The sequence below is a fragment of the Carcharodon carcharias genome, chromosome 13 (assembly GCF_017639515.1).
Source record: "Carcharodon carcharias isolate sCarCar2 chromosome 13, sCarCar2.pri, whole genome shotgun sequence".
In the NCBI taxonomy this organism is placed as follows: domain Eukaryota; kingdom Metazoa; phylum Chordata; class Chondrichthyes; order Lamniformes; family Lamnidae; genus Carcharodon; species Carcharodon carcharias.
In genome coordinates, this window is record NC_054479.1 from 4971803 (window position 1) to 4999291 (window position 27489).

The following is a 27489-nucleotide window of genomic DNA, read 5'->3' on the forward strand; positions in this document are numbered from 1 at the left end:
GGCGGAGAGATAGAGAGACAGAGAGGTGGAGGGGGGAGGTGTGGTTGTAGGGACAAACAAGCAGTGATAGAAGCAGATCATCAAAAGATGTCAACGACAATAGTACAATAGAACACATAGGTGTTAAAGTTAAAGTTGGTGATATTATCTAAACGAATGTGCTAATTAAGAATGGATGGTAGGGCACTCAAGGTATAGCTCTAGTGGGGTTTTTTTTATAATGGAAATAGGTGGGAAAAGGAAAATCTTTATAATTTATTGGAAAAAAAAAGGAAGGGGGAAACAGAAAGGGGGTGGGGATGGGGGAGGGAGCTCACGACCTAAAGTTGTTGAATTCAATATTCAGTCCGGAAGGCTGTAAAGTCCCTAGTCGGAAGATGAACACCTATGTGTTCTATTGTACTATTTTCGTTGACATCTTTTGATGATCTGCTTCTATCACTGCTTGTTTGTCCCTACAACCACACCCCCACTCCACCTCTCTCTCTCTCTATCTCTCCGCCCCCCACACACACACCTTAAACCAGCTTATATTTCAGCTCTTTCCTGGACTCGAACTCAAGTTCTGTCGAAGGGTCACGAGGACTCGAAACGTCAACTCTTTTCTTCTCAGCCGATGCTGCCAGACCTGCTGAGTTTTTCCAGGTAATTCTGTTTTTGTTTTGGATTTCCAGCATCCGCAGTTTTTTTGTTTTTATCAAGTAGGTTGTTGTTGGGTAAGGGTAGCAAGGGATATGAAGCGGAGGCGGATAAATGGGGCTAAGGTATGGTTGAGCCGAGATCTAATTCAGTGGCCGAGCAGGTTCGAGGGGGCTGAATAGCGAACCTCATGTTCCTATTTTACCCCTCGATGTGGGATTGATACCATTTGATAAATTGGCCTGAACTAAGTCTGCTTTTCCGCGTCATTTCTCCACAGAAAAGATTGTGCAGACTCAGTATTTGAATTTGAGATATTTTTTTCTGGAGAAATCGAAATGTTCAGTGTTTTTTTTTGATGAAGCCACGATTCTAACTCCTCTCCGGCCCTCTGTCACCAGGCTCCGGAAGTTATCATGTCCCAGCATTATGATGCCAAGGCTGACCTGTGGAGTATTGGAACTATTGTGTACCAGTGCCTGACTGGCAAAGCCCCTTTCCAGGTAAGCACCTCTTCATCGCCAACCTCATGCCTGCTGGACACCTGTAACCCTTCAAAGCCTCAAGCTCCTGAAAGCGTTGACCTGCCTCTTCTACTTCCCACGTTACGAAAGACCTCCTGAAGTTATGAAATAGACAAAAATACACGTTCTTTCTTTATACATTCCCCAGCCTGTGTGAGAAGGACAGACTTACGCAGCCCCGGGACATCCCAAAGCACTTTACAGCCAATAAAGTGCTTCTTGAAGCACAGTCACTGCTGTAATGTTGAAACACAGCCTCCAGTTTGAGCACAGCAAGCTCCCACAAGCAGCAACGGAATAATGACCCAATGATCTGATTTTTCAAGGCTGAGATAGACAAAAGTTTTTTAATCAGTAAGGGAATCAAGGGTTATGGGGAAAAGGCAGGAAAGTGGAGTTGAGGATTATCAGATCAGCCATGATCTCACTGAATGGTGGAGCAGACTCGTTGGAGTGAATGGCCTACTTCTGTCTTATGGTCTTATATTGACCAGCTGGGGTGGCCAGCACTTCAAACCAGCCTAGAGGCCCTCCCTGCCTGCTTGAGTGCAGGTGCAGCTAAAAGCCCCTTATAAAAGAATTCCACCCCCCCCCACAGTGGTGTCCTGGCTGATTAAATTTTTTTTAAAAAAAGTTGGTGAATGGGCGGGTGCCTTTATGTTGAAGCAGCCTCTCTGCTACTTACCCTTGATAGCAGACTACTGCTTCACGCGAGCTGGTGGGCCTTTCATTGGCTGCCCACTCTCCTCAAATGGACAGGAGACCGTTCTCCGTGAAAATGCCATTGAGTGACTTCTCTCCCCCAGGGGCGGGCTCAACAGCCCATAACAGTCCCGACCTCTGTTCGACACCCCCCCACGGAGGGAAAACCCAGCTCAGGATATCTGTACTCCAGATGCACAGTGAAGATGGATTTAACTGCAGTTAGATTGTTGCCCCGAGGTTTTCTTCAGAAAACTAGAATTATTGTTTATCTATCAAGGAGGGGGGGTCAGCAGGTCTGGCGGCATCTGCGGACAGGGACACAGTTAACGTTTCGAGTCCGAATGAATCTTCATCAGAACTAAGGAAAGATAGGAAAGAGGTGAAATTTAAACTGGTTTAAGGGGTGGGGGATAGGTAGAGATAACCAAAAGATGTCACAGACAAAAGGACAAAGGGGTGTTAACGGTGGTGATATTAGCTAAGAAATGTGCTAATTAAGGGTAGAAAGCAGGACGAGCAAGGTACAGATAGTTCTCGTGGGGTGGGGAGAAGGGATCGAAATAGGCTAAAAGCTAGAGATAAAACAATGGATGGAAATACATTTAAAAATAATGGAAATAGGTGGGAAAAGAAAAATATATATAAATTATTGAAAAAATGGGGAATTGGAAAGGGGATGGGGATGGAGGAGAGAGCTCATGACCTAAAGTTGTTGAACTCAATATTCAGTCCGGAAGGCTGTTAAGTGCCTAGTCGGAAGATGAGGTGCTGTTCCTCCAGTTTGTGTTGAGCTTCACTGGAACATTGCAGCAGGCCAAGGACAGACATGTGGGCATGAGAGCAGGGTGGAGTGTTAAAATGGCAAGCGACAGGGAGGTCTGGGTCATGCTTGCGGACAGACCGAAGGTGTTCCGCAAAGTGATCACCCAGTCTGCGTTTAGTCTCTCCAACGTAGAGGAAACCGCATTGGGAGCAGCGAATGCAGTAGGCTAAATTGAGGGAAGTGCAAGAGAAATGCTGCTTCACTTGAAAGGAGTGTTTGGGCCCTTGGATGGTGAGGAGAGGGGAAGTAAAGGGGCCCAAACACTCCTTTCGAGTGAAGCAGCATTTCACTTGCACTTCCCTCAATTTAGTCTACTGCATTCGCTGCTCCCAATGTGGTTTCCTCTATATTGGAGAGACTAAGCGCAGACTGGGTGACCACTTTGCGGAACACCTTCGGTCTGTCCGCAAGCATGACCCAGACCTCCCTGTCGCTTGCCATTTCAACACTCCACCCTGCTCTCATACCCACATGTCTGTCCTTGGCCTGCTGCATTGTTCCAGTGAAGCCCAACGCAAACTGGAGGAACAGCACCTCATCTTCCGACTAGGCACTTTACAGCCTTCCGGACTGAATATTGAGTTCAACAACTTTAGATCATGAACTCTCTCCTCCATCCCCACCCCCTTTCCGATTACCCTTGCTGCAATAATTATATATTTTTCTTTTCCTGCCTATTTCTATTATTTTTAAATGTATTTCCATCCATTATTTTATCTCTAGCTTTTAGCCTATTTTGATCCTCCCCACCCCACCCCCACTAGGGCTATCTGTACCTTGCTCATCCTGCTTTCTACCCTTAATGTCCCCATTAGCACATTTCTTAGCTAATATCACCATCGTCAACACCTCTGTCCTTTTGTCTGTGACATCTTTTGGTTATCTCCATCGATCACTGGCCCTCTATCCAGCTCTACCTGTCCCACCCCCCTTAAACCAGCTTATAGTTCACCTCTTTTCTATTTTTCCTTAGTTCTGATGAAGAGTCATACGGACTCGAAACGTTAACTGTGTTCCTCTCTGCAGATGCTGCCAGACCTGCTGAGATTTTCCAGGTATTTTTTGTTTTTATTCTAGATTTCCAGCATCCGCAGTATTTTGCTTCTATCTTAGTAATCACTGAAACTGCTCTTCAGGGAACAAAAACAGAAATACCTGGAAAAACTCAGCAGGTCTGGCAGCATCGGCCGAGAAGAAAAGAGTTGACATTTCAGCTCTTCAGGGAAATTGCTCATTGCCTGCTAATGATGTTTCATTTAGACCAATGTTATGCGTTATTTCAATGATTGTTATGCATTATTTCAATGATGTAGGAAGGAGACAGCAGAGATTTTTTTTTAAAGTTAATTGTGATGCAGTTAGCTTGTGCCTGTACAAGAGGAGCGAGGAAATTAAATGATTGCCCTTGTTCACAATTAATGAGCGGAAATTTGTTTAATTTCTCTTTTATGCTAAAACAATGGTGTGACTCGATTAGAATGATTCAGTCCTCTGACCTCCTGGACTGTTGAGAACTGCAAACCAGAATACAGTTCAATGGGTTAGCGTTCCTGCAGCTAATGTTCATTCTAACCATTTAACAAAAATGACACACCTCACAGGGTGAAGATCGTTTTACAGCAGAGATGTGTTCTTAGGCAGTTAGTGGCTGGGTCCTTTCAGGTCCATGTCTAAATGCAGCAAGACCTGAGCAAAAATCTAGGCTTGGGTTTCATCAACGACCTTCCTTCCATCATTAGGTCAGAAGTGGGGGTGTTCGCTGATGATTGCACAATGTTCAGCACCATGACTCAGATACTGAAGCAGTCCATGTCCAAATGCAGCAAGACCCGAACAATATCCAGGCTTGGGCTGACAAGTGGCAAGTAACATTCGTGCCACTCAAGTGCCAGGCAATGACCATCTCCAACAAGAGAAAATCTAACCATCGCCCCTTGATGGTCAATGGTATTACCATCACTGAATCCCCCACTATCAACATCCTGGGGGTTACCATTGACCAGAAGCTGAACTGGACTAGCCATATAAATACTCTAGCTAAAGGAGCGGGTCAGAGGCTGGGAATTCTGCAGAGAGTAAATTACATCCCGGCTCCCCAAAGCCTGTCCGCCATCTACAAGGCACAAGTCAGGAGTGTGATGGAATACTCCCCACTTGCCTGGATGAGTGCAGCTCCCACAACACTGAATAAGCTTGACACTGTCCAGGACAAAGCAGCCCGCTTGATTGGCACCACATCCACAAACATTCACTCCCTCCACCACCAACGCACAGTAGCTGCAGTGTGTGTACCATCCACAGGATGCACTGCAGGAATTCACCAAGACTCTGTGGCACCTCCCAAACCCACTTTGCTACCATATAGAAGGACAAGGGCAGCAGCCACATGGGAACACCACCACCTGGAAGTTCCCCTCCGAGTCACTCACCATCATCCTGACTTGGAAATATATCGCCGTTCCTTCACTGTCGCTGGGTCATAATCCTGGAACTCCCTCCCTAACAGCACTGTGGGTGTACCTACACCACATGGACTGCAGCGGTTCAAGAAGGCAGTTCACCACCAGCTTCTTGAGGGCAATTGGGGACGGGCAATAAACGCTGGCCCAGCCAGCGATGCCCACATCCCGTAAATGAATAAAAAAAAGTACGTGGAATCAGAAAGCTAGGGAAGAGCTACATTAGAGAGAACGTCTCACAGCTAATGACCATCAGAAAGGTCATGGGTTCAAATCCCATTTCTGAGGTTTGCACGCAAAATCTAGGCTGACCCTCCCAGTGCAGTACTGTGGGAGTGCTGCACTGTCAGAGGTGCTGTCTTTCAAATGAGACATTAAATCGAGGCCCCGCCTGCTGTCTTGGGCGAATGAGAAAGATCCCTCGACCACCATTTCAAAGATAAGTGGAAGATTTTTCAGCATTGTCTCAGTCAATATTCCTCAACTAATATCATTAAAAATACGGTTACCTGGTCATTTATCTCATTGCTGTTTCTGGGAACTTGCACGTAAATTTTCAGTCAATGCATTATACATACACCCACAGTGCTGTTAGGGAGGGAGCTCCAGGATTTTGACCCACCGACAGTGAAGGAACGACGATATATTTCCAAGTCAGGATGGTGATTGATTTGGAGGAGAATGTCCAGGTGGCGGTGTTCCCACGTGTCTGCTACCCTTGTCCTTCAAGGTGGTAGAGATCATGGCTTTGGAAGGTGCTGTCAGAGGAGCATTAGTGAGTTGCCGCTGTGCATCTTGTAAATGGTACACACACTGCTGCCACTGTGCATCGATGGTGGAGGGAGTGAATGGTTAAGGTGGTGGATGGGGTACCAATCAAGCGGGCTGCTTTATCCTGGATGGTGTCAAGTTTCCTGCGTGTTGTGGGAGCTGCACTCATCCAGGCAAGTGGGGAGTATTCCTGACTCTCCTGACTTGTGCCTTGTAGATGGTGGACAGGCTCTGTGGAGTCAGGAGGTGAGTTATTTGCCACTGGATTCCTAGCCTCTGAAGGCTCTTGTAGCCACAGTATTTATATGGCTAGTCCATATAATTCTGGTCTATGGTAACCCCAAGGATGTTGATAGTGGGGATTCAGCAATGGTAATGCCATTGAACATCAAGGGGCGATGGTTGGGTTCTCTTTCGTTGGAGATGGTCATTGCCTGACACTTGTGTGGCGCAAATGTTACTGGCCACTTGTCAGCCTAAACCTGGATATTATCCAGGCCTTGCTGCATTTGGACATTGATTGCTTCAGTATCTGAGGAGTCGCAAATGGTGCTGAATATTGTGCAATCATCAGCGAACATCTCCACTTCTAAACTTATGATGGAGGGAAGGTCATTAATGAAGCAGCTGAAGATGTTTGGGCTTAGGACACTACCCTCAGGAACCCCTACAGTGGTGTCCTGGAACAGAGATGATTGACCTCCAACAACCACAACCATCTTCTTTTGTGCTAGGTATGACTCCAACCAGCGGAGAGTTTTTCCCCTGATTCTGTTAGATTCTATAATTCTTTGATTTTCAGGGGAATTTTCAGTATAATCCCTCCAACATTCCTTCAAACACGGTCAGTATTCACATGGCATGGTTGCTGTCATCATCCTTTTTATTTATTCCCTTGTTGATAAACCTGGACCAGTGGGAAGTGAAGCCTCCCCTCAATTGTACAAAGAGGATAGATGGGTGTAAAAGGATCCTATTGTCTACTGACTGTCGACTCACCTAACGCTGGCCCATTCTCTGACATTCACTCACTGCCTGCTCGTTATCCACTCTCTGTCCATTCACCTAACGCTGGCCCATTCTCTGACCATCCGCTGACCATTAGCTCAATGTCCACTCATCGTGCACTCACCCAACACTTGGCCCGTTCTCTCACCGTCTGCTCATTATCACCATCTTCTGACCACCCATTGACTGCTCATACACCATCCCCGGAGCTTTACCCACTATCCACCCGCTGTCACTCACTATCCACCCGCCGTCACTCACTATCCACCCGCCGTCACTCACTATCCACCCGCCGTCACTCACTATCCACCCGCCGTCACTCACTATCCACCCGCCGTCACTCACTATCCACCCGCCGTCACTCACTATCCACCTGCCGTCACTCACTATCCACCCGCCGTCACTCACTATCCACCCGCTGACCACTGTCACTCACTATCCACCCGCTGTCACTCACTATCCACCCGCTGTCACTCACTATCCACCCGCTGACCACTGTCACTCACTATCCACCCGCTGTCACTCACTATCCACCCGCTGTCACTCACTATCCACCCGCCGCCCGCTGTCACTCACTATCCACCCGCTGTCACTCACTATCCAGCCCCCCCCGCCCGCTGACCATCCCATGATGGTTCCCTGACTAAGCACCCAAGAAACATTGGACTCAATTTTTGAACTGGCCTCAAAATGGATGTGTTACCATTTGAAAAGGCTTTAATGAAGTTGCACCAAATTTGAGCTCTCGCTCGTGGTAGTACTAACGGAAACTGCCTTATGTTCTGTTTCCCTGTCTCTCTAACCTCCTCCAGCCCTAGAACGCTCCACGATCTCTGCGCTCCTCCAATGCTGACCTCTTGTGCATTCCCGATTTTCATCATTCCACTATCGGCAGCCGCTCCGTCACCTGCCTGGGCCCTGAGCTCTGGAATTCCCTCCCTAAACCTCTCCGTTCCCCCCCCCCACCACTCTCTGCTTTAAGATGATCATTAAAACCTAGCTCTTTTGACCAAGTTTTTGATCACCTGCTTTGATACCCGCTCCTCTGGGTAAGTAGCTTTTTTGTTCCTGAGAATGTGGAACCTTGAACAATGTTAAAGGCACTATCTAAACGCAAGCTGTTATATATCAATGTAAATTGTTGTAGTATAGAAATGTAAGTTGTTGTTGTTGCGTGGTCGAGGATCTGTGGGTTTCTGTCAGGTGAAGATGGAAGGATTGAAGGTAATGGATTCTTTCTGTTACAGGCCAACAGTCCGCAGAACCTGCGTCTGTTCTATGAGAAAAACAAGACTCTAGTACCAAAGTAAGCCACTTGTGTTTCCAGATATTTCCACGAGCTAGCGTTTGCTATATTTACCGATGCCTCGTCTCACACATTGCTGCAAGTATTTGGTGCATGTTAGTTTGAAGACTTGGAACTAGAGCCAGCATTTCCCTGAATGTAACAAGTGCATGTCTGAGGTGGTGAAGTAACATTGGTCCCCATTGAATATGTAGCCAGATGCATCTCTCTCGGGATTATGGACCTGCCTTTTGATTTGTTGTGGTGCCTGGGGCAAGTAGACAACTAGTCCCAATCCTCCAGCATTGGCCTGGAGTCTCCAGGAATTGAAGATCAATCTGCAGGTCACTGCTGTGTGCAACCCTGGAGAAAGATCACCGGGACGTGAAAGAAGTTTCTTTTGTCATTTTCTTTTGTCATTTTCTTTGAACATTTCTCTTCACCAGATATAAAAATATTGCAAATGGGGCAGGGAGGAAAGGCTGTTTGACTGACAGTCCAGCATCATCCAACTGGGTAATGAGTCTTTTTGCTTTCCAATTGGCGTAGGAAGGCCGCATGTCCCAAGGTGGATGTGTTGGCCAACTAATGGCTGGAGTGTGGGGGCAAGTCATGTGGTGAAACCTCCAGGAATACATTTAATCACAGTTGGCAACCCTATAATCGGGGCTCTAACATTCCATTCCTGCGTACCCAGCAATGGTATCTTAACTCGCACCTTGTTCTATTCACATCTCATCCCTGTGCCCCCTGACCTACATTGGCTCCCGGTTAAGCAATGTCTCGATCTTAAAATCCTCATCATCGTTTTCAAATCTTACTATTGTCTCCCCCCCCCACCCTGTCCCATCTCTGTAATCACCTTCAGGTCTACAACCCTCTGAAACGACTGTGCTCCTCCAATCCTGGCCTCTTGTGTATCCCCACTGAACGTCCTCTACAGGTTGGAGACAGCTTGGGCTGCCCAAAGTGAGGAGCCGAATGGCTCAGTGAGTTAAATGCGCCTCCAGCCAGCCTGAAAACAGGCCGGGGTGGATCGGCCAGGTTGAATTTTTCACCCCCACTCCCGGCAGACACACTTTTAAACCTGCTGTCTGGCTCAGTTGACCTACGGTCTACTCACAGGCTGCCATTGAGCATAGTACAAGTCAGCCAATAGGACTGTGTCCCATTATAAAGTACCAGCCTCTGAAGAGGAGGGGTGGTGGGACAGGGGAGGGGTTGGGTGAAGGCAAGAAAGGGGTTGACTGTGTTAACTCGATTTTGGCTAGGACCTTTACAACCTGTAGACAGAGGGGTTTGTAACCACGTGCCGGGGTAAAAGTTCAGAGAGCAATCCCAGCTGCCTTTGCTGGTCAGCCTCGGGAGGAAGTGGTGTCGCTGCTCTGTGTGCCATCTCCATGTCACGTTGAGCAACTCATGGCAATGCTTGCAGAAAACAGGCTCATGTTTGCAAACCAGAGGGCTGAGGCCTTATTTTACATGAGGCTGCTGGGAGGAGAGGGAGCATCATTGTGGCAGGCCATTTTGGAGAACGTGCTTTCGGCTGCACAGACAGGCCTCCCCCAGCAGTTTAGCAATCTGTCCAGTGTGTGACTAAGCAAATGGACAGCAGATGTGCCAGGCTGTATCTGTGGCCTAATGCCATGTTAGGGGAGGCAATGGCATAGTGGTATTGTCACTGGATTAGCAGTCCAGAGACCCAGGGTAATGCTCTGGGCAGCAGCTGGCAAAATTTGAATCCAATAAAAGCCTGGAATTAAAAGTCTCATGAAACCATTGTCGATTATCATAAGAACCCATCTGGAAAGAAATCTGCCTTCGTTACCTGGTGTGGGCCTACATGTGACTCCAGATCCACAGCAAGGTGGTTGACTCTTAAATGCCCTCTGAAATGGCCTAGCAAGCCACTCAATTTCTCAAGGGCAATTAAGGATGGGCAATAAATGCTGGCCTAGTCAACGATGCCCACGTCCCATAATTTGGGATGGGGGAAGGGAGCTTCAGTTGGACTCAATGCCCCAGGGTTAACGGGGGTTGTGGGGAGGTTTAAAAACACAGAATCATAGAGCTTTACTGAAGAAGGCCATTCAGCCCACCACACCTGTGCCAGCTCTCTGTTTAGTTCCATTTCCTCCTACACTATTAAATTATTCCTTCAAAATCAGTTAGAAACCCTGCTCCCGAATGCTGTCCCATTACTTGGAGTCAACGGACAGGCTATGCTGTCTGTCCCATGTGGTGAGCTGCCTTCTTGAACCATTGTACACCATGTGGTGTAGGTACACCCACAGTGCTGTTAGGGAGGGAGTTCCAGGATTTTGACCCAGCGACAGTGAAGGAACGGCGATATATTTCCAAGTCAGGATGATGAGTGACTCAGAGGGGAACTTCCAGGCGGTGGTGTTCCCATGTATCTGCTGCCTTTGTCCTTCTAGACGGTAGTGGTCGTGGGTTTGGAAAGTATTGTTGAAGGTAAAAAAACAAAAATACCTGGAAAAACTCAGCAGGTCTGACAGCATCTGCGGAGAGGAACACAGTTAACATTTCGAGTCCGTATGACTCTTCATCAGAACTAAGAAATATAGAATTGAGGTGGAATATAAGCTGGTTGAGGGGGGTGGGACAGGTAGAGCTGGATAGAGGGCCAGTGATAGGTGGAGGCAAAGAAGAGATTGGCAAAGATGTCATAGACAAAAGGACAAAGGGGTGTTGACGGTGGTGATATTAGCTGAGGAATGTGCTAATGGGGTCATTGAGGGTAGAAACCAGGACGAGCAAGGTACAGATAGCCCCAGTGGGGGTGGGGTGGGGGGAAAGGATCGAAATAGGCTAAAGGGTAAAGATAAAACAATGGATGGAAATAAATTTAAAAATAATGGAAATAGGTGGGAAAAGAAAAATAAATATAAAAAATATATATATGAAAAATTCTAAATTATTAGAAAGGGGGGTATCGGAAAGGGGGTGGGGATGGAGGAGAGAGTTCATGATCTAAAGTTGTTGAACTCAATATTCAGTCCGGAAGGCTGTAAAGTGCCTGGTCGGAAGATGAGGTGCTGTTCCTCCAGTTTGTGTTGAGCTTCACTGGAACAATGCAGCAGGCCAAGGACGGACATGTGGGCATGAGAGCAGGGTGGAATGTTGAAATGGCAAGCGACAGGGAGGTCTGGGTCATACTTGCGGACAGACCGAAGGTGTTCTGCAAAGCGGTCACCCAGTCTGCGTTTGGTCTCTCCAATGTAGAGGAGACCACATTGGGAGCAGCGAATGCAGTAGACTAAATTGAGGGAAGTGCAAGTGAAATGCTGCTTCACTTGAAAGGAGTGTTTGGGCCCTTGGACAGTGAGGAGGGGGGAAGTAAAGGTGCAGGTGTTGCACCTTCTGTGGTTGCATGGGAAGGTGCTGTGGGAGGGGGTTGAGGTGTAGGGGATGATGGAGGAGTGGACCAGGGTGTCCCGGAGGGAATGATCCCTGCGAAATGCTGCTGGGGTGGTGAAGGGAAGATGTGTTTGGTGATGGCATCATGCTGGAGTTGGCGAAAATGGTGGAGGATGATCCTTTGAATGCGGAGGCTGGTGGGGTGATAAGTGAGGACAAGGGGGACCCTATCATGTTTCTGGGAGGGAGAGGAAGGTGTGAGGGAGCCTTGGTGAATTCCTGCAGTGCATCGTGTAGATGGTACACACTGCTGCCACTGTGCGTCGGTGCTGGAGGGAGGGAATGTTTGTAGATGTGCCAATAAAGCGGGCTGCTTGTCCTGGATGGTGTCGAGCTTCTTGCGTGTTGTGGGAGCTGCACTCATCCAGGCAAGTGGGGAGTATTCCTCCACACTCCTGACTTGTGCCTTGTAGATGGTGGACTCCACTGGTCTTCACTTACCAGGAAAAGGATCAGATTTCGCCCTAAACACTCGGCCTTGATTTTACAGCTCATGCCATTTGATTTATCCTTTTGTCAACAGCATTCCGAGAGAGACATCCAGCCACCTGCGTCACCTGCTCCTGGGACTCCTGCTCCGTAACTACAAAGACCGTATGGAGTTCAGTGAGTAACCAGCCTTCACTTTCACTGGGGTAGAACCTAATTTCAGAGATTACAGGCCCATTGTATTCAATCTCTCCTCACAGCACAGCCCTCTCAACCCAGGGATCAGTCTAGCGAACCTCTGGTCTGCACTCCCTCTCTGCCAAGCATATCCTTCCTTAAAGTAAGGAGACTAAAACTCTGCAGAGAAGGGGCACCGCAACCACTCGAGTCCTTTTTACAGCCCAATTAATCTGACAAGTTTTATATGAGTGTCTGACCCAGTCGAGACTTTTCAGTCAGGAGCCAGTAACCCAAATCCTGTACCAGACCAATACTGAACCAACTCTTTTTTTCTTCCTTTATATTTCCTCATTTCCAGGATGTGAGTGTCACTGGTTGGGCCAGCCTTTATTGCCCATCCCTAGTTGCCCTGAAGAGCTGTGCTTGCGTTGATATAGTGATTTGATACCATTGAATGGCTCGTTAGGCCATATCAGAGGGCAGTTAACTAGGTTGGTATTGGACTGGAATCAAATTTAGTCGTATTAGGGTCTTTTCCTAGTGCATAACTGTGTAGGTTATGGCACTTCAAGTGCATATCCAAGTACCTTTTAAATGGAGGGTTTCTGCCCTTTCAGACAGCGCGTCCAGATCCCCTGTACTTCACGGTGAAAAGTATTTCCCCTCAAATCCCCTCTAACCTTCCTACCTCTTACCTTAAATCTATAGCCCCTGATTATTGACCCCTAACAAAGGGGGAAAAGCCTTTCTTATCCACTCTATCTGGTCTCCTTACAATTTGACACCCTTCAATATCTTGCCTCCCCTCAGCCTCCTCTGTTTCAAACAAAACAACCCCAGCCGATCCGATCCTTTCTCATAAGTAAAAAATCTCCAGACAGCATCCTTGGAAATCTCCCCTTCACCCTCTCGAGTGCAATCACACCTTTAAAAATAGTCCTTTGGTAGTACAGAACTTGAGTATTGCTGATAATGAGACTTTTTTTGTCAAAGCTCTCTGTCTTGCACTTGTCAGGCCAGTTTAATGTTGGTATTTTCTTGCGAATTTCCCTGATGGACACAAGACAAAAAGCTTCGACAAAAAATGTGTTTCTCTTTTTTTTTTCCAGCGATCACCTCTTTTCAACAGTGCGGTGACCAGAGCTCCACACGGTTATCCAACTGTGGCCTAACCAGTGTTTTATACAGTTCCAGCATAACCTCCATGCTCTCTTATTCAATGCCTTGTTTAACAAAAGCATGTATCCTGTATGCCTGTTTGACATTGTGTAAGATAACAAGAGGATCTGCCAGGAATTCAATAAAGTGGAACCACTTCCTTTGGCCGGGAGCCTAGAAAATGGGGGCACAATCTTAAGATTAGAGCTAGGCAGTTTGAGAGTGAGACCAGGAAGCCCATCTTCACAAAAAGGGGGGTCAAAAATCCGGAGATCTCTTGCCCAAAAAGCTGTTGAGGCTGGGGGTGAATGGAGCCTTCTGACACTGAAAGCGGTAGATTTTTTTTGGGTATTGTGGGTTGTGGAACAAATGCCTGGGAAATGGGGATGAGGTACAGATCAGCCATGATCTAACTGAATGGTGGAACAGATTCGAGGGGCTGAATGGCCTCCTCCTGTTCTTATGGAAGGGCTGTTCGCAGTCTTGTTAACTCTTTAGTGGCCGAGTCCTAGAATCAGAACACAACTTTTGTGCTCCCAACCACTTGCCAGTGGAAAAACAGCTCCTCTGGCACGTGGCTTTCTACAATAATATCTCGCTGTAGTTTTAAAAAGAAGCTGATACGGAATAATATGAGTTTTGATTTACATTTTGCCCCAGCACCTTCCCATGAGTTGCGACAATCCAAGCGATTTTGTTAAGCTGATCAGTGTGTTTCTTTCCACAGGTGAATTTTTTCATCACCCGTTTCTGGATATCAGCTGCTCCATGAAGAAATGTAAGTGGGGGACAAAGACTGATCGTGTCAGCAGGAGGAGAGTGTGGAGTGACTTACGGGCTGCGTTGTAGAGAGATTGCTTTGTGGTTCGATCGAGCAGATAGTTTGTTTTCCAGCCTCGTCGCCCTCGTATGTAGTTGGCCCGCTTCTGGCTGTCAACCCTTTGTAGGCACATCGAACACTGATCACACACTTAGACTCAGTAGGACCCCTGGGGGGGGGTGGAGGGCGGGTGGCTGGGTAGTCACCTATCAGCCCCCTGTAACAAACGACACTGTCGGAGAGCGGGGCTTTTGGAAAGAAAGAATAGAGGAAGAGGAGAAAATAAACCAATAAACACACTTTTACGGCACTTCTCACTACCTCAGGATGCCCCAAAACGTTTCCCGGCCAAAAGAGTCCCTTTAAGAAGTAGTCACTGTTATAACGTAGAAAAATTCAGCAGCCAATTTGCACACAGCAAGATCCCACAAACAGTGACATGATAATGACCAGGTGATCTGTTTTTAACGATAATTGAAGGGACTAGTGGCCACAGCCAGCACTGCGTGTAACATTATACTGCGATACTTGATGCCACAATCTGATACGCATTATAATTCACAAATGTCTAACTGCTGTGTGGTGTGTGACAGTCTCAAGTGTTCGTGTCAGGTAGTAACCCATTGCTTTCCCCTCTGTTCACAGCTGCTCCAGTACCTATGCCTGTGTATCCCAGCTCAGCGTCCACCAGTTCTTGCAGCAGCTCCTCTACCTCCCACCTTGCTTCACCTCCCGTAAGTAAATGTGAATGCTCACTACCGTCCACTAAATCACTGCAGAATGTGGAGGGGTGAGGGAGGGCAGGTGGGAATAGCGTGGGACCCGAGGGTGTGGAGTCAGAGAGGTGAGGGAGAGGGTGGGATTGGGATCAGAGTGCAAGAATATATAAGTCTTGCTACAATTGCAGGGGTCTTTGAGACCTGGAATACCGTGTGCAATTTTGGTCTCCGTATTTAAGGAAGGACATACTTGTACTGGAGGTAGTTGAGTGAAGGTTCACTGGACTGGTTTCTGGGGTGAGAGAGTTGCCCTGTGGTGAGAGGCTGAGTAAATTGGGCCCATGTCCTCTGGAATTTAGAAGAATGAGAGGTGATCCCGTTGAAATGTTCAAGATTCTGAAGGGGCTTGACAGGGTCGACACAGAGGTTGTTTCCCCTGGTCGGGAATTCTGGAACACGGTGGTGGGGTGGGTGGGGGGGGCATATTCTCAGGATAAGGGGGAGATCATTTAGGACTGAGATGAGGAGAAATTTCTTCAGTCAAAGGGTTGTGAATCTTTGGAATTCTGTACCCCAGAGGATTCTGGATGCTCCACCGTTGACTATATTTAAGGCTGCGATAGACAGATTTTTGGGGTCTCTCGGGGAATTAAGGGAATGGGCGGGAAAGTGGAGTTGAAGCCCAAGATCAGCCATCTTATTGAAACGTACAAGATTCTGAGGGGGTTTGACAGGGTAGATGTTGGGAAGATGTTTCCACCAGTGGGGGTGAATCTTGAACTAGGGGACATAGTTACAGAATAAGGGGGCGCTCATTTAAAACCTGAGATGCAAAGGAATTTCTTCTCTCAGAGGGTAGTGAATATCTGGAATTCTCTACCCCAGAGAGTTGTGGAGGCTAGATCACTGAAAGTATTTAAAGAGGAGGTAGGTAGATCTTTGAAATATCGGGGAGTTGAGGGCTATGAGGAGCTGGCACGATAGACAAGTTGAGGCCTGGGGCAGATCAGCTATGATCTTATTGAATAGCAGGGCAGGCTTGAGGGGCCGAATGGTTTACTCTCCTATTCCTTATGTTATATTCTTATGATCATGTTGAATGGTGGAGCCGACGGGCTACCCCAGCTCCTATTTCTTATGACAGATTTCCTTCCCTAAAGAACGTTAGTAAACTTGTAGGGTTTTTACAACAATACAACAGCACTTTGCGGCTCCTCTCACTGATGCCAACGTTTTATTAACAGAATTCAAATTCTTAAACTAGTGGGAAGTGAACTCGCGTCCTCTGGATGACTAATCCTGTAACATAAGCACAACACGACAGCACTCATTACAGGGCAGCAACCTCACCTGCTCTCTAGATGCTGCTGTCATGATGTTCGGTTTCATCTTTCCATTTCTTTTTGTCTCCTTCCCACTCCTCTTTGCACTATTCTCTCTCTCTTTACGTTGTTCTTAACGTTAATACTCAAGGTGCTGACAGGTGAACAAATCACTGTGCACCAAGGGGCACTGAAGCGATGTTGTATTTCTGTCAATGCTGCGATATGAAAGACACTCCTTTAACACCTTCCTTTCCCTTGTGAACAGTCACTGGCCGATATGCAGCAGCTCTGTGAGAAAGCCCTCGCATCGCCCGCTCAGGAGACCCCGGGATTCCTTCACGGCTCCAAGGAGTCAGGCGGCAGCAGCAGCAAGAACTCCTCCTGTGACATCGACGACTTTGTGTTGGTGCCTTACAACAGCCCAACACACTACCCTGGTAAGTCAGCGTTCCCCAGCCAAGTCACTCAGGGTCCTCACACCAGCAGAGCTCCAACGTCAATGTAGTGATTGCTGTGCTCCTGCAATTCTGGCCTCTTTGTGTTCTACCATTGACAGCTGTGTCTTCAGCTGCCTGGGCCCTAAACTCTGGAATTCTCCCCCTAAACCTCTCTCTCTGTCTCTCTCTCTCTGTGTCTGTCTGTCTCTCTCTCTCTGTGTCTGTCTGTCTCTCTCTCTCTGTGTCTGTCTGTCTCTCTCTCTCTGTGTCTGTCTGTCTCTCTCTCTCTGTGTCTGTCTGTCTCTCTCTCTCTGTGTCTGTCTGTCTCTCTCTCTCTGTGTCTGTCTGTCTCTCTCTTTGTGTGTCTGTCTGTCTCTCTCTTTGTGTGTCTGTCTGTCTCTCTCTCTGTGTCTGTCTGTCTCTCTCTCTCTGTGTCTGTCTGTCTCTCTCTCTCTGTGTCTGTCTGTCTCTCTCTCTCTGTGTCTGTCTGTCTCTCTCTTTCTGTGTCTGTCTGTCTCTCTCTTTCTGTGTCTGTCTGTCTCTCTCTTTCTGTGTCTGTCTGTCTCTCTCTCTCTGTGTCTGTCTGTCTCTCTCTCTCTGTGTCTGTCTGTCTCTCTCTCTCTGTGTCTGTCTGTCTCTCTCTCTCTGTGTCTGTCTGTCTCTCTCTTTGTGTGTCTGTCTGTCTCTCTCTCTCTGTGTCTGTCTGTCTCTCTCTTTCTGTGTCTGTCTGTCTCTCTCTTTCTGTGTCTGTCTGTCTCTCTCTCTCTGTGTCTGTCTGTCTCTCTCTCTCTGTGTCTGTCTGTCTCTCTCTCTCTGTGTCTGTCTGTCTCTCTCTCTCTGTGTCTGTCTGTCTCTCTCTCTCTGTGTCTGTCTGTCTCTCTCTCTCTGTGTCTGTCTGTCTCTCTCTCTCTGTGTCTGTCTGTCTCTCTCTTTGTGTGTCTGTCTGTCTCTCTCTTTGTGTGTCTGTCTGTCTCTCTCTCTGTGTCTGTCTGTCTCTCTCTCTCTGTGTCTGTCTGTCTCTCTCTCTCTGTGTCTGTCTGTCTCTCTCTCTCTGTGTCTGTCTGTCTCTCTCTTTCTGTGTCTGTCTGTCTCTCTCTTTCTGTGTCTGTCTGTCTCTCTCTTTCTGTGTCTGTCTGTCTCTCTCTCTCTGTGTCTGTCTGTCTCTCTCTCTCTGTGTCTGTCTGTCTCTCTCTCTCTGTGTCTGTCTGTCTCTCTCTCTCTGTGTCTGTCTGTCTCTCTCTTTGTGTGTCTGTCTGTCTCTCTCTCTCTGTGTCTGTCTGTCTCTCTCTTTCTGTGTCTGTCTGTCTCTCTCTTTCTGTGTCTGTCTGTCTCTCTCTCTCTGTGTCTGTCTGTCTCTCTCTCTCTGTGTCTGTCTGTCTCTCTCTCTCTGTGTCTGTCTGTCTCTCTCTCTCTGTGTCTGTCTGTCTCTCTCTTTGTGTGTCTGTCTGTCTCTCTCTTTGTGTGTCTGTCTGTCTCTCTCTCTGTGTCTGTCTGTCTCTCTCTCTGTGTCTGTCTGTCTCTCTCTCTCTGTGTCTGTCTGTCTCTCTCTCTCTGTGTCTGTCTGTCTCTCTCTTTCTGTGTCTGTCTGTCTCTCTCTTTCTGTGTCTGTCTGTCTCTCTCTTTCTGTGTCTGTCTGTCTCTCTCTCTGCCTCTCTCTTTGTCTCTCTCTCTGCCTCTCTCTTTGTCTCCCTTTCTGCCTCACTCTTTGCCTTTCTCTCTGTCTCTCTCCGCCTCTCTCATGCCTCTCTCTCTCATAACTCTCTCTCTGTCTCTCTCATGCCTCTCTCTGTCTCTTTCATGCCTCTCTCTCTTGCTCCCTTTGAACAAGTGACAATGGTTGACTCCACTGTGGCTCAGTGTCAAATTTTGTTTGATCACTCAACTGTGAAGCACCTTGGGACTTTTTCTGAGTCATTCATGGGATGTGAGCATCCCCAACAAGGTCAGTATTTATTGCCCATCCCTAATTTGCCTTGTTTTACCACATTAAAGGTGCTATATAGATGCAATTTGTTGTTCTTGTACCTTCTTTGATTCAACATTCTTGTCCAAATCGAGTGCAGCTTGACATGCCCAACTCACAGCAAAGACTGCTCTCTCTCCTCATTAAAGTGGAGTAAATGCACTCGGATTTCCGTTGTATGAAGTCCTGAGTAATGCAGCAGTGTGTTGTAAAATACACCCAGTAACGGCTACATGCCTCGAGTACTTTCAGTAAGATTAGCGCAGTGGTGAATTTGTCCTAACTTGGGCACTTTTGATCGGGAAGAAGTAAGTCTAGCAGAGCAATGGTAAATATCTCCTTACCAAACTCGGATTTGTATCTGGGAGAGAGGATCTGGAATTCTTGTCACTCCAGTAAAAGTACTGAGATTGATGGATTTTTGTTGGCTTAGGTTATCAAGGGGTCTGAAACAAGAGGGTGAATATCTTTGAGGTAGCGATCTATGATGATCTAACCGAATTGTGCAACGGGTTCAAAGGGCTGAATGGCCTCCTGTTCCTCAATTTTGCCCATGACTCATTAATTATAGAGAATTTCCAGTGTTCTCCCATTTTTATCCTTATGCAATGAATTTCACCAACTCCCCTGACCCAGATTACTTGATCCTAGCAAAACTTACAAATGACTATAAACACAGCTAAGAACTGATTTGCATAAACAAATGAGATCCTAGACCAAAGTACAGCAATCTTTCGGAACCTCTCACTCTAATATAAAGAGCAACGTGTTAATGGAGCCAGCACGTTCTTTCAAATTGTCCTGTGTGTTTAATTCCAAATTAGGCTTCAACTGTGAATTGAGAGGACAAACTAAAACATAACATAACCACACGAGAAATGATTTAAGATCGGGAATGTGGGGGGAAAAGACAGAGTTTCCAATGGGAACAAACTTTAGTGAAAAGCTGAAATAACAAACTATGCTCTGTTCACTGTCTCTATGCTGCATTCTATTTCAATCTCATTCACGGATATTTCACCTGGGCATACTTGAATTTTTACAGTGGATGCAATATTCAGCATCGATTGTATAAAATATCCTGCCAGATTCTGAGACCTCTGAAATGATTATGAAGGTTGATACTAGCTTGCAAAAGGTTTAAATTGTGGGAGAAGTTCTGTTGATACGTCAGAGAGGAAGTTATTTGTGAAAAGTTTTTCAGATTCTGGCACAATATTCTCACTGTTGCGAACTTGCCTGAATAAATTCAGAAGTTTTCTGTTGACTTTTATTATACAATTCATAAACAGGAAAGCGGGGAGGAACTTTTTTATGCAGATGGTGGTAATAACCTGGAACTTGCTGCCCACGAGGGGGGTGGAAACAGAGACGATGAATGATTTCTAAAGGAAATTGGATGAGCACTTGAGGAAAATAAAGTTGCAGGGGTATAGGGAGAGAGCAGGGGGGAGTGGGACTGATTGGATTGCTCCACAGAGAGCCAGCAAGGACTTAATGGGCTGAAGGGCCTCCTTCTGTGCCGTAATGACTTTATGAATCGGAAGTAAATACTTTGTCAGTTGTATTGTTGAAAGGAGAGGGTAAATACTTGCTCTTTTGCTCTTCAGGTGAGCTGCTGAGTGACACTATGGCAGGAAGGACAGCGATTGACAGTCTGAATTACAGCAGGTAAGTCTGTTTCTCTCTATAATGACACAGTGGGGGCTTACAGTGGGGGTATGTGCACAAAGTCTAGCAGTCTCTGACTAGACTTAGTTCCTTCACACTTTGTCTCCAGTGAACTTCAGCCCGTTGTTCAGGTCCATCTTCTTGGGGGGTGAGTCTTTGTACTTTTGATTTAATCTCACTGGCAAGGACCGGCATTTATTATCCAGCCCTAGCTTCCCTGAGACCCTAAGAAAGAGCAGGATTTGCCATTTAGTTCCATTTTCCCACATTATTGCCATGTCCCTTAATTCCCTTGGCGTCCAAAATCTATTGATTTCTCTCGTCAATATACTTAGCGACTGAATATCCGCAGCGCTCTGGGACAGAGAATTCAAAAGATTCTGAGTGAAGAAATGTTTCCTCCTGTCAGTCCTAGGTGGCCGCACCCTTATAATGAGACTGTTTGTTCCTCAATGTGTATTTTACACTCAGCTTTAACACTGAGTCTGCTGTGGTTCGAATGGTAGCAGTTTTGTCTCTTGAGTCACAAAATTCCAGGTTCAAGTCCCACTCCTGGACTTGGACACAAAAATCCAGGCTAACACTCCAGTGCAATACTGAGGGAGTGCTGTACAGTTGGAGGTGCCTTCTTTTGGATGACTCATTAAACTGAGGACCCATCTGACTGGGTGGATTGCCATAGATTCCCGTAGCGCTATTCCGGAGAGCAGGGCAGGTCTCGCTGGTGTCCTGGCCAATGTTTCTCCCTCAATCAACGTCACAAAAACAGATTATTTGGTCATTATCACATTTCTGTTTGTGAGATCTCTGCTGCGTGCAGATTGGCTGCTGTGTTTCCGACATTACAACAGTAACTCCACTTCAGAAGTACTTCATTGGCTGTAAAGCACTTTAAGACATTTTGTGGTTGTGAAAGGTATTTTTTGAGTCAAATTGCACATTTAAACTCTTAGGAGTTCTACTTGTTAATACTACTCGGTTCCAGTATCACTGCTGTGCTGTGCTTCATGTGTAATGGGGGCTAATTATCTTGTTCCCTGCTCTCTTTGTTCCAGCAGTTCAGTTCTGACCTCCACAGGGTTAGGAAGTCAAGGGAGACCGTCATCCCCTTCTGTATCCTGCAGCAGTTCCCCAAGCCCCTCAAGGTAAGACTACTGCAGTGTTGGGCTAAACTGAGCTTTAATGAGATTTTTGTAATTACACCTTCTGATAACATTTTCTCAAAACAATTGCCTGGAAGCCTGACATTTAACAAATCAGGAAGGTGCCAACAGCATGTCTGACAGGACCCCTCAAATGTCACAGAGGATGGCTTAGCAGCTTGTATATTGGATTACATGACCAACATCAATTCTTTAATGGAGCTAGTGTTAGTTGCCACTACTGAAAAATCCTCTCGCTTCTGATTCAGATTGGTGGTGGGTTTAGACCCCTCTCCAGATATCGGTAACATATAATCGCAGCTGACATTGCCGGTGCAGTACTCAGAGAGCACTGCTGGAGATACTGTCTTTCACATAAGACATTAAACCAAGGCCCTCTTTGCTGTCTCAGGTTGCTGTAAAAGATCCCATGTAACTATTTTGAAAAAAGCAGGCAAGTTCTCCCCACTGTCCTGGCCAATATTTATCCTTCAAACAACCCCATTAAAATCAGATTATCTGGTCATTATTACATTGCTGCTTGTGGGAGCATGCTGTGCACACATTGGCTGCTGTGCTCTCTATATTAAAACAATGACTACACTTCAAAAGTACTTCATTGGTTGTGAAGCCCTTTGAGTTTATGAAAGGGGCAATATAAATCTAAACATTTCTTCTCTGAAGCTCTGTAACTTTCCTATTTCTAACACAGAATGGATGGTAGAGATTCCCTGACAATATATCCACTGTCTGGTCTTAGTGTCAGCGTGATTGGCCAACCCCGAGGCTCTTGCTGTCTATGGAGTTTGTGCTGATGGATTTGCAGGCTGATTATCAATCTAACAGGCCGCAACATGAACCTCCTTCCATTGACCTCTTACCCCAGCTGATGGGGGCCATAGTTCTGGGCTTTTGCAACCCATACAGTGAGGGAGCGGGCACCCATACCCACCTGATACGGGTATCCCGTTGGGTTCCAAGCTAGAATTCTGAGCTGGAACTTCAGTCTCCACTCATTGGGATCAGTTTGAACACAACATGAGAAATAGGAGCAGGAGGCCATTCAGCCCTTGGACCTGCTCCACCATTCAACAAGAACATGGCAGATCTTCTACCTTGACTCCACCTTCCTGCCCTATCTCCCATAATCCCTTTATTCCCTCAGTCCTCAAAAATCTGTCAAACTCCCAGGCTTCGATATTCTCAACAGCTGATTATTCACAGCTCTCTGGAGACTAAACTTCCAGAGATTCACAACACCCAGTCCTAAATGGATGACCCCTTATCCTGACACTGTGTCCTGGACTCTCCAACCAGAGGAAACATTTTCTCAGCATTGACCCTGACAGGTAGCTGAAGAATTTTACATTTTAATGAGATCACATCTCATCCTTCTAAACTTCTGCTAATATAGGTCCAAGTGCAGGAACTCTGTAACTATGAGTGTGCTGTGAAGAAATGCCTGTTGCATCTTTTCCCAGAAAGTTGGATTCAGTAAACACCTTGTGATATGAGATCTTTCTGTGTCTTGCAGTCGGCCGAGCCAGGAATCCATCAGCACCTATGGAGACACCGTTCCTATCCCTGTCCCTACACAGGTTCTCAATTACCAGCGGATAGAACAGAACCTTCAATCTCCAAAGCACTGCAGCTCACCAAGGTTAGTCTTCCCAGTGAGTTGATTGGGCCTCTGTTACATGCAACCACTTTGCAGTGCTTCAGTTCAAATTCAACTTCAGTCTGACAGTCAATTGGTATAGCAGAAAAATCAGTGCATCTTACCCAGGTGAGAGAGAGGTTAAATATTGCTGAAAAAATACATTTTGTCGAAGCTTTTTGTCTTGCACTCATCAGGACAACTGCACGAATACCAATGTCCAGGGAAAGCAACAACTTGATACTGTATGACAAGAGAGTTCTGATTGGTTGGCAAGTGGACTCTGATTGGTAGAGGCGTTGCCATAGAGAATGCACCAGTTAATGGTGATTGACAGTTAACTGCCAAGCACTTTGAAATTCAAACTAGGAAGCTTGACTCTGATTGGTCAGGGCATTGCCCTGACGAATGATCCAGCGAATAGCTGTCATTTACTTTGTTTAGCTGAAACAGGCACAGTGTGTGTACATATTCATTCTGTCTGCAAAGAACAGGGCCCTGTGTATTAATATATGAAACTTGCAGTACAGACAAATGTGCCCCACTGTGAGCCCAACTGACAATCGGCAACCTCATCCTCACTTGCCAACCAATCAACAATCTCTTCTCATACAGTATAAAGTTGCTGCTTCCCCTGACATCAGCAATACTCAAGTTCTAAGATACCAAATGACTAAGAGATAGGTTAGTAAAATAACATTGTGATTTTACCATGAAACAATATATTGCAACCAATAACAGGAGGGGAGGGGATAGATTTTCATCTTCATTGCCGAGGCAACAGTCATTCTCCTGTTACAGAACGGGCCTGATTTTCACTGGATTGGAAGTTAATGGAGTGAAAACTGGGATGGTTGTATCAAGGGTGTACAATCTTGCCCCTTGTTCCCACACCCCACTCCACCTCCCCACCAAGATTATTGTGTAGATGACTGTGTACCATCTCACACCCTGGCTTTGACACAGTACTGGGCGAAAGTGAACAATGATGAACAGGGAAAACTAAATGGAGAGACTTAGAATGTTCCCTCTAATTTTTGGTTGCTGTGCATGACCTGTTTCATGTGCTGCATGGACCCTTTAAGATTGATGTGTGGCTGCACATCTTAAAGGGAGTGTTGGGTTGTGCGTGGGCTGGGTGTTGCACTAGGCGGTACGTTCCACTTGCTGTGTGGCCCTGCACGCACCCAGCTTAGAGGGGCATTAGAGACCTACCTTGGGCTACCAGTCGTATGTGCCCTGGTGGATAGGGCAGGAACGTTGAAGGATGAATTGAATAGCTGAGGAAGGCAGTGGGTGTCTGGAAACCAGCAAATGTTTGAGAGTCTCCAAACCAAGCTGGTGAGAAATAGATACCTAACAGTAGGGTTCTGTTTACCAAGTACACTACCCACTGGGGCAAGACCCCTACTTAGGCAAGGACAGAGAGATTAAGTGAAAGTCAGAAGATGAGGTTTAAGGAACTCCAAGTGTGTGCAGGGACAATGCAGGAGTTTAGCAGCTAACATCACATAGATTACCAAAGGACCACCCTAACTGCTGAACTGTTGGCCTTCGGGGTTACCTGTGTCTGAGTGGGAGGAATCCCAGCCTCCTCTACCCCTCTGACACCCAATTAATGAGTTTGGCTGGCTGGCTTTTAATTTAAGACATGTGAAACTGATATTTATATTCCCCCCCCCCCCCCCCCAAACCAGTTGCACTGAGAAGGTGGTAATATGACTTGGTGATCAGCCGACAGTGCCCAGGAATACTGCAGACTTTCCAGCTTCAGGTGCCAGTTCACTAAAATGCCACAGAGCGTTTACAGAATGATACAGCAGAGTGGGAGCCCATTCAGCCCATCATACCTCTGCCAGCTCTTTGATAGAAGTATCCAATTAATGCCACACCTCTGCTGTTTCCCCATAGCCCTGTAAGTTTTTCCATTGCAAGTATATATCCAATTCTCTTTAGAAAGTTAGTGTTGAATCTGCTAACAGGCAAGTGCATTCTAGATCACAACAACTCACTGCCCACAAAGATTCTCTGCGTCTCCCCTCTGGTCCAGTACAGTTTCTGGTCAATTATTTAAAATCATGTCTCGTCTGGTTACTGACCCTCCACCATTGAAAACAGTTGCTGCTTCCTAATTGCTTTATCAGGATGCCCTCATAGTGTTGAACTTTTCTACTTAAACCTACCCTTAACTTTCCCTGCTCCAAGGATGATAGTCCCAGCTTCTCCAGATTCTCCAGCTAAATTAAATCCCTCATCCCTGATGTTAAATCTCCCCTGCGTTCTCTCCGAAGCTATGTTGGTTGAGTGCATTCTGAATTCTATTGCCAGTTTGGAGCAGCCCTGAGCCAAAGCGATCAGCCTCCAATGACATCCCTCCGACCCACAACAAAGTCTTCATGAGTTACTTAGTTAAAGAAGCCTTAAGACATTAGATTATTGAAATGAGTGTTGTGACCAGAAAACATAAGAATATAAGAAATAGGAGGAGGAGTAGACCACAGGGCCCCATCGAGCCTGCTCCACAATTCAATATCATCATGGCTGATCTTAAATTTCAGAATGAATCAAGCTGCCCTGAAGCAAAGGGGTTTAACATGAATAAATAGAAATTATTGTTTTGCAGAACAATGTTTAAAAGCATCGGATCCAAACTCTGGTATAATGGCTACATTTATATTCATGACGCATAATTCTGTATCTTGGTGATGGTACCTTATCTCACAAACTAATGAATAGTGAAATTATTGATTTCCCTTTCACCAGTTTAAATTGGTTTACCATCACTGAGTACCCTGCTAACAACATCCCGGGGGTTACCATTGCCCAGAAACTGAACTGGACCAGCCATATAAATACTGTGGCCACAAGAGCAGGTCAGAGGCTGGGAATTCTATATGACCATAAAACATAGGAGCAGAAATTAGGCCATTCGGCCCATCGAGTTTGCTCCGCTATTCAATCATGGCTGATAAGTTTCTCAACCCCATTCTCCTGCCTTCTCCCCGTAGCCATTCGGCAGAGAGTAACTCAAAGCCTGTCCACCATCGACAAGGCACAGGTCAGGATGGAACACTCTCCACTTGGCTGGCAAAGTCCACTTCCAGCAATGAGTTGTTTTCATCTGCTGAAAGGGCAGTGGAAGATTCAATAATAACTTTCAAAAAATGAATTGGAGAAAAGCACGAAGGGGAAAAAATTGCAGGGCTGTGGGGAGCGAGCAGGGGAGTGGGACTAATTGGATTGCTCTTTTCAAAGAGCCAGCACAGGCACAATGGGCTGAATGGCCTCTGTTGTGCTGTGTCATTCTGTGGGTTTAACTTGCTGATAATTTCAGTGAAAAATTTTGATGGCAATGAGCGGGAAACCTCCTCATCTACCCATGCTGACTTTGTTTAGTTCACTGAAATCATGAGCTGGAAGAATCTCTGCTCCATGAAGGGCAATCCTTCAGAATTCACAGTCAGTGAAAGACAAAGCTTCTGTATTTTCTGGCTTGACTTGTGTTGTGACTGCTTATCCCTCAGGTCTGGGGCAGTTCGAAGTTTCAACAAACCTGGGGCTTCACCTCCACGTCCTGGGGAACAAGGATCCTCCCCATTTCGAAGGCCATCTTCTGGAAGTATGAAACCTTACTTTCCATCACCACAAGGTAGGCCGTGAGCTACCGTTGTATAACGAGCCCAGACATGAATGTTTAACGCGTTGGAAATCAGGAGTGTGATTCTCTGTCAGAGTTTAGATCTGAACTCGACGGGAGAGTCCACGGGTTGAATTTACCCTCCCTCTGGGGACGGACTGGGGGTTGGGGGTGGGTTGGGGGGGGTGCCAGGGGGAGGCTCGGAGTGCCCAACATCTTCCCACTGCCAAGCCATCGTGCCAGCGGTGTGTCGTGGTGTGGAAAGCCTGAAGGTCAGTTGAGCCAAATAAGGGCCTCTTCCCACCCGCTGGCGTTTCACAAACATCAGCGGGGGACGGGGTGGGGGGTGGTGGGGGTTGCTCGATCATGTGGGGAAGCACCAGGTGAACCCTGGCGACTCCCTGTGGGCTCAGTGGGGAATCCTTCTAGTCCGGCACTCTTTGGCCCATGAAGGCAATGCCTTCCTCTGTGGCAATGGTACAGCCTGCCTTCAGCAACATCACCCTCACCCCCTCGCCAGGGGCTTGCCCCCAGACACCATCTACCTGCTTGAGAGGGCAGTGTTCTTCCACAGCATCCTCTTCTACCGCATCCAGTCCCAGCGGTGATTACCCCTCCGGATGGCCCTCTCCTCTGATTGGTCAGCAGCCCTTGAGGGCGGGTGGCTGACCTCAACATTGACGGACCCCTCCCCAC

At 46.8% G+C, this 27489-nt stretch overlaps 1 protein-coding gene across 4 annotated transcripts in view; it reads left to right on the top strand.

Moving 5' to 3' along the window:
• The window catches only part of ulk1b (unc-51 like autophagy activating kinase 1), a 107254-nt gene that overhangs the window by 38641 nt on the left and 41124 nt on the right, over positions 1-27489 (top strand). For 3 of the 4 annotated variants that reach the window (XM_041202831.1, XM_041202832.1, XM_041202834.1), the window contains 10 exons: positions 1041-1142; positions 8177-8235; positions 12179-12261; positions 14150-14200; positions 14888-14976; positions 16552-16723; positions 20297-20357; positions 21413-21502; positions 23034-23159; positions 26681-26805. In XM_041202831.1, the coding sequence (XP_041058765.1) occupies positions 1041-1142; positions 8177-8235; positions 12179-12261; positions 14150-14200; positions 14888-14976; positions 16552-16723; positions 20297-20357; positions 21413-21502; positions 23034-23159; positions 26681-26805 (958 nt within the window). The remainder of the gene's footprint in view (positions 1-1040; positions 1143-8176; positions 8236-12178; positions 12262-14149; positions 14201-14887; positions 14977-16551; positions 16724-20296; positions 20358-21412; positions 21503-23033; positions 23160-26680; positions 26806-27489) is intronic. The other variant, XM_041202833.1, reaches the window with a different exon arrangement.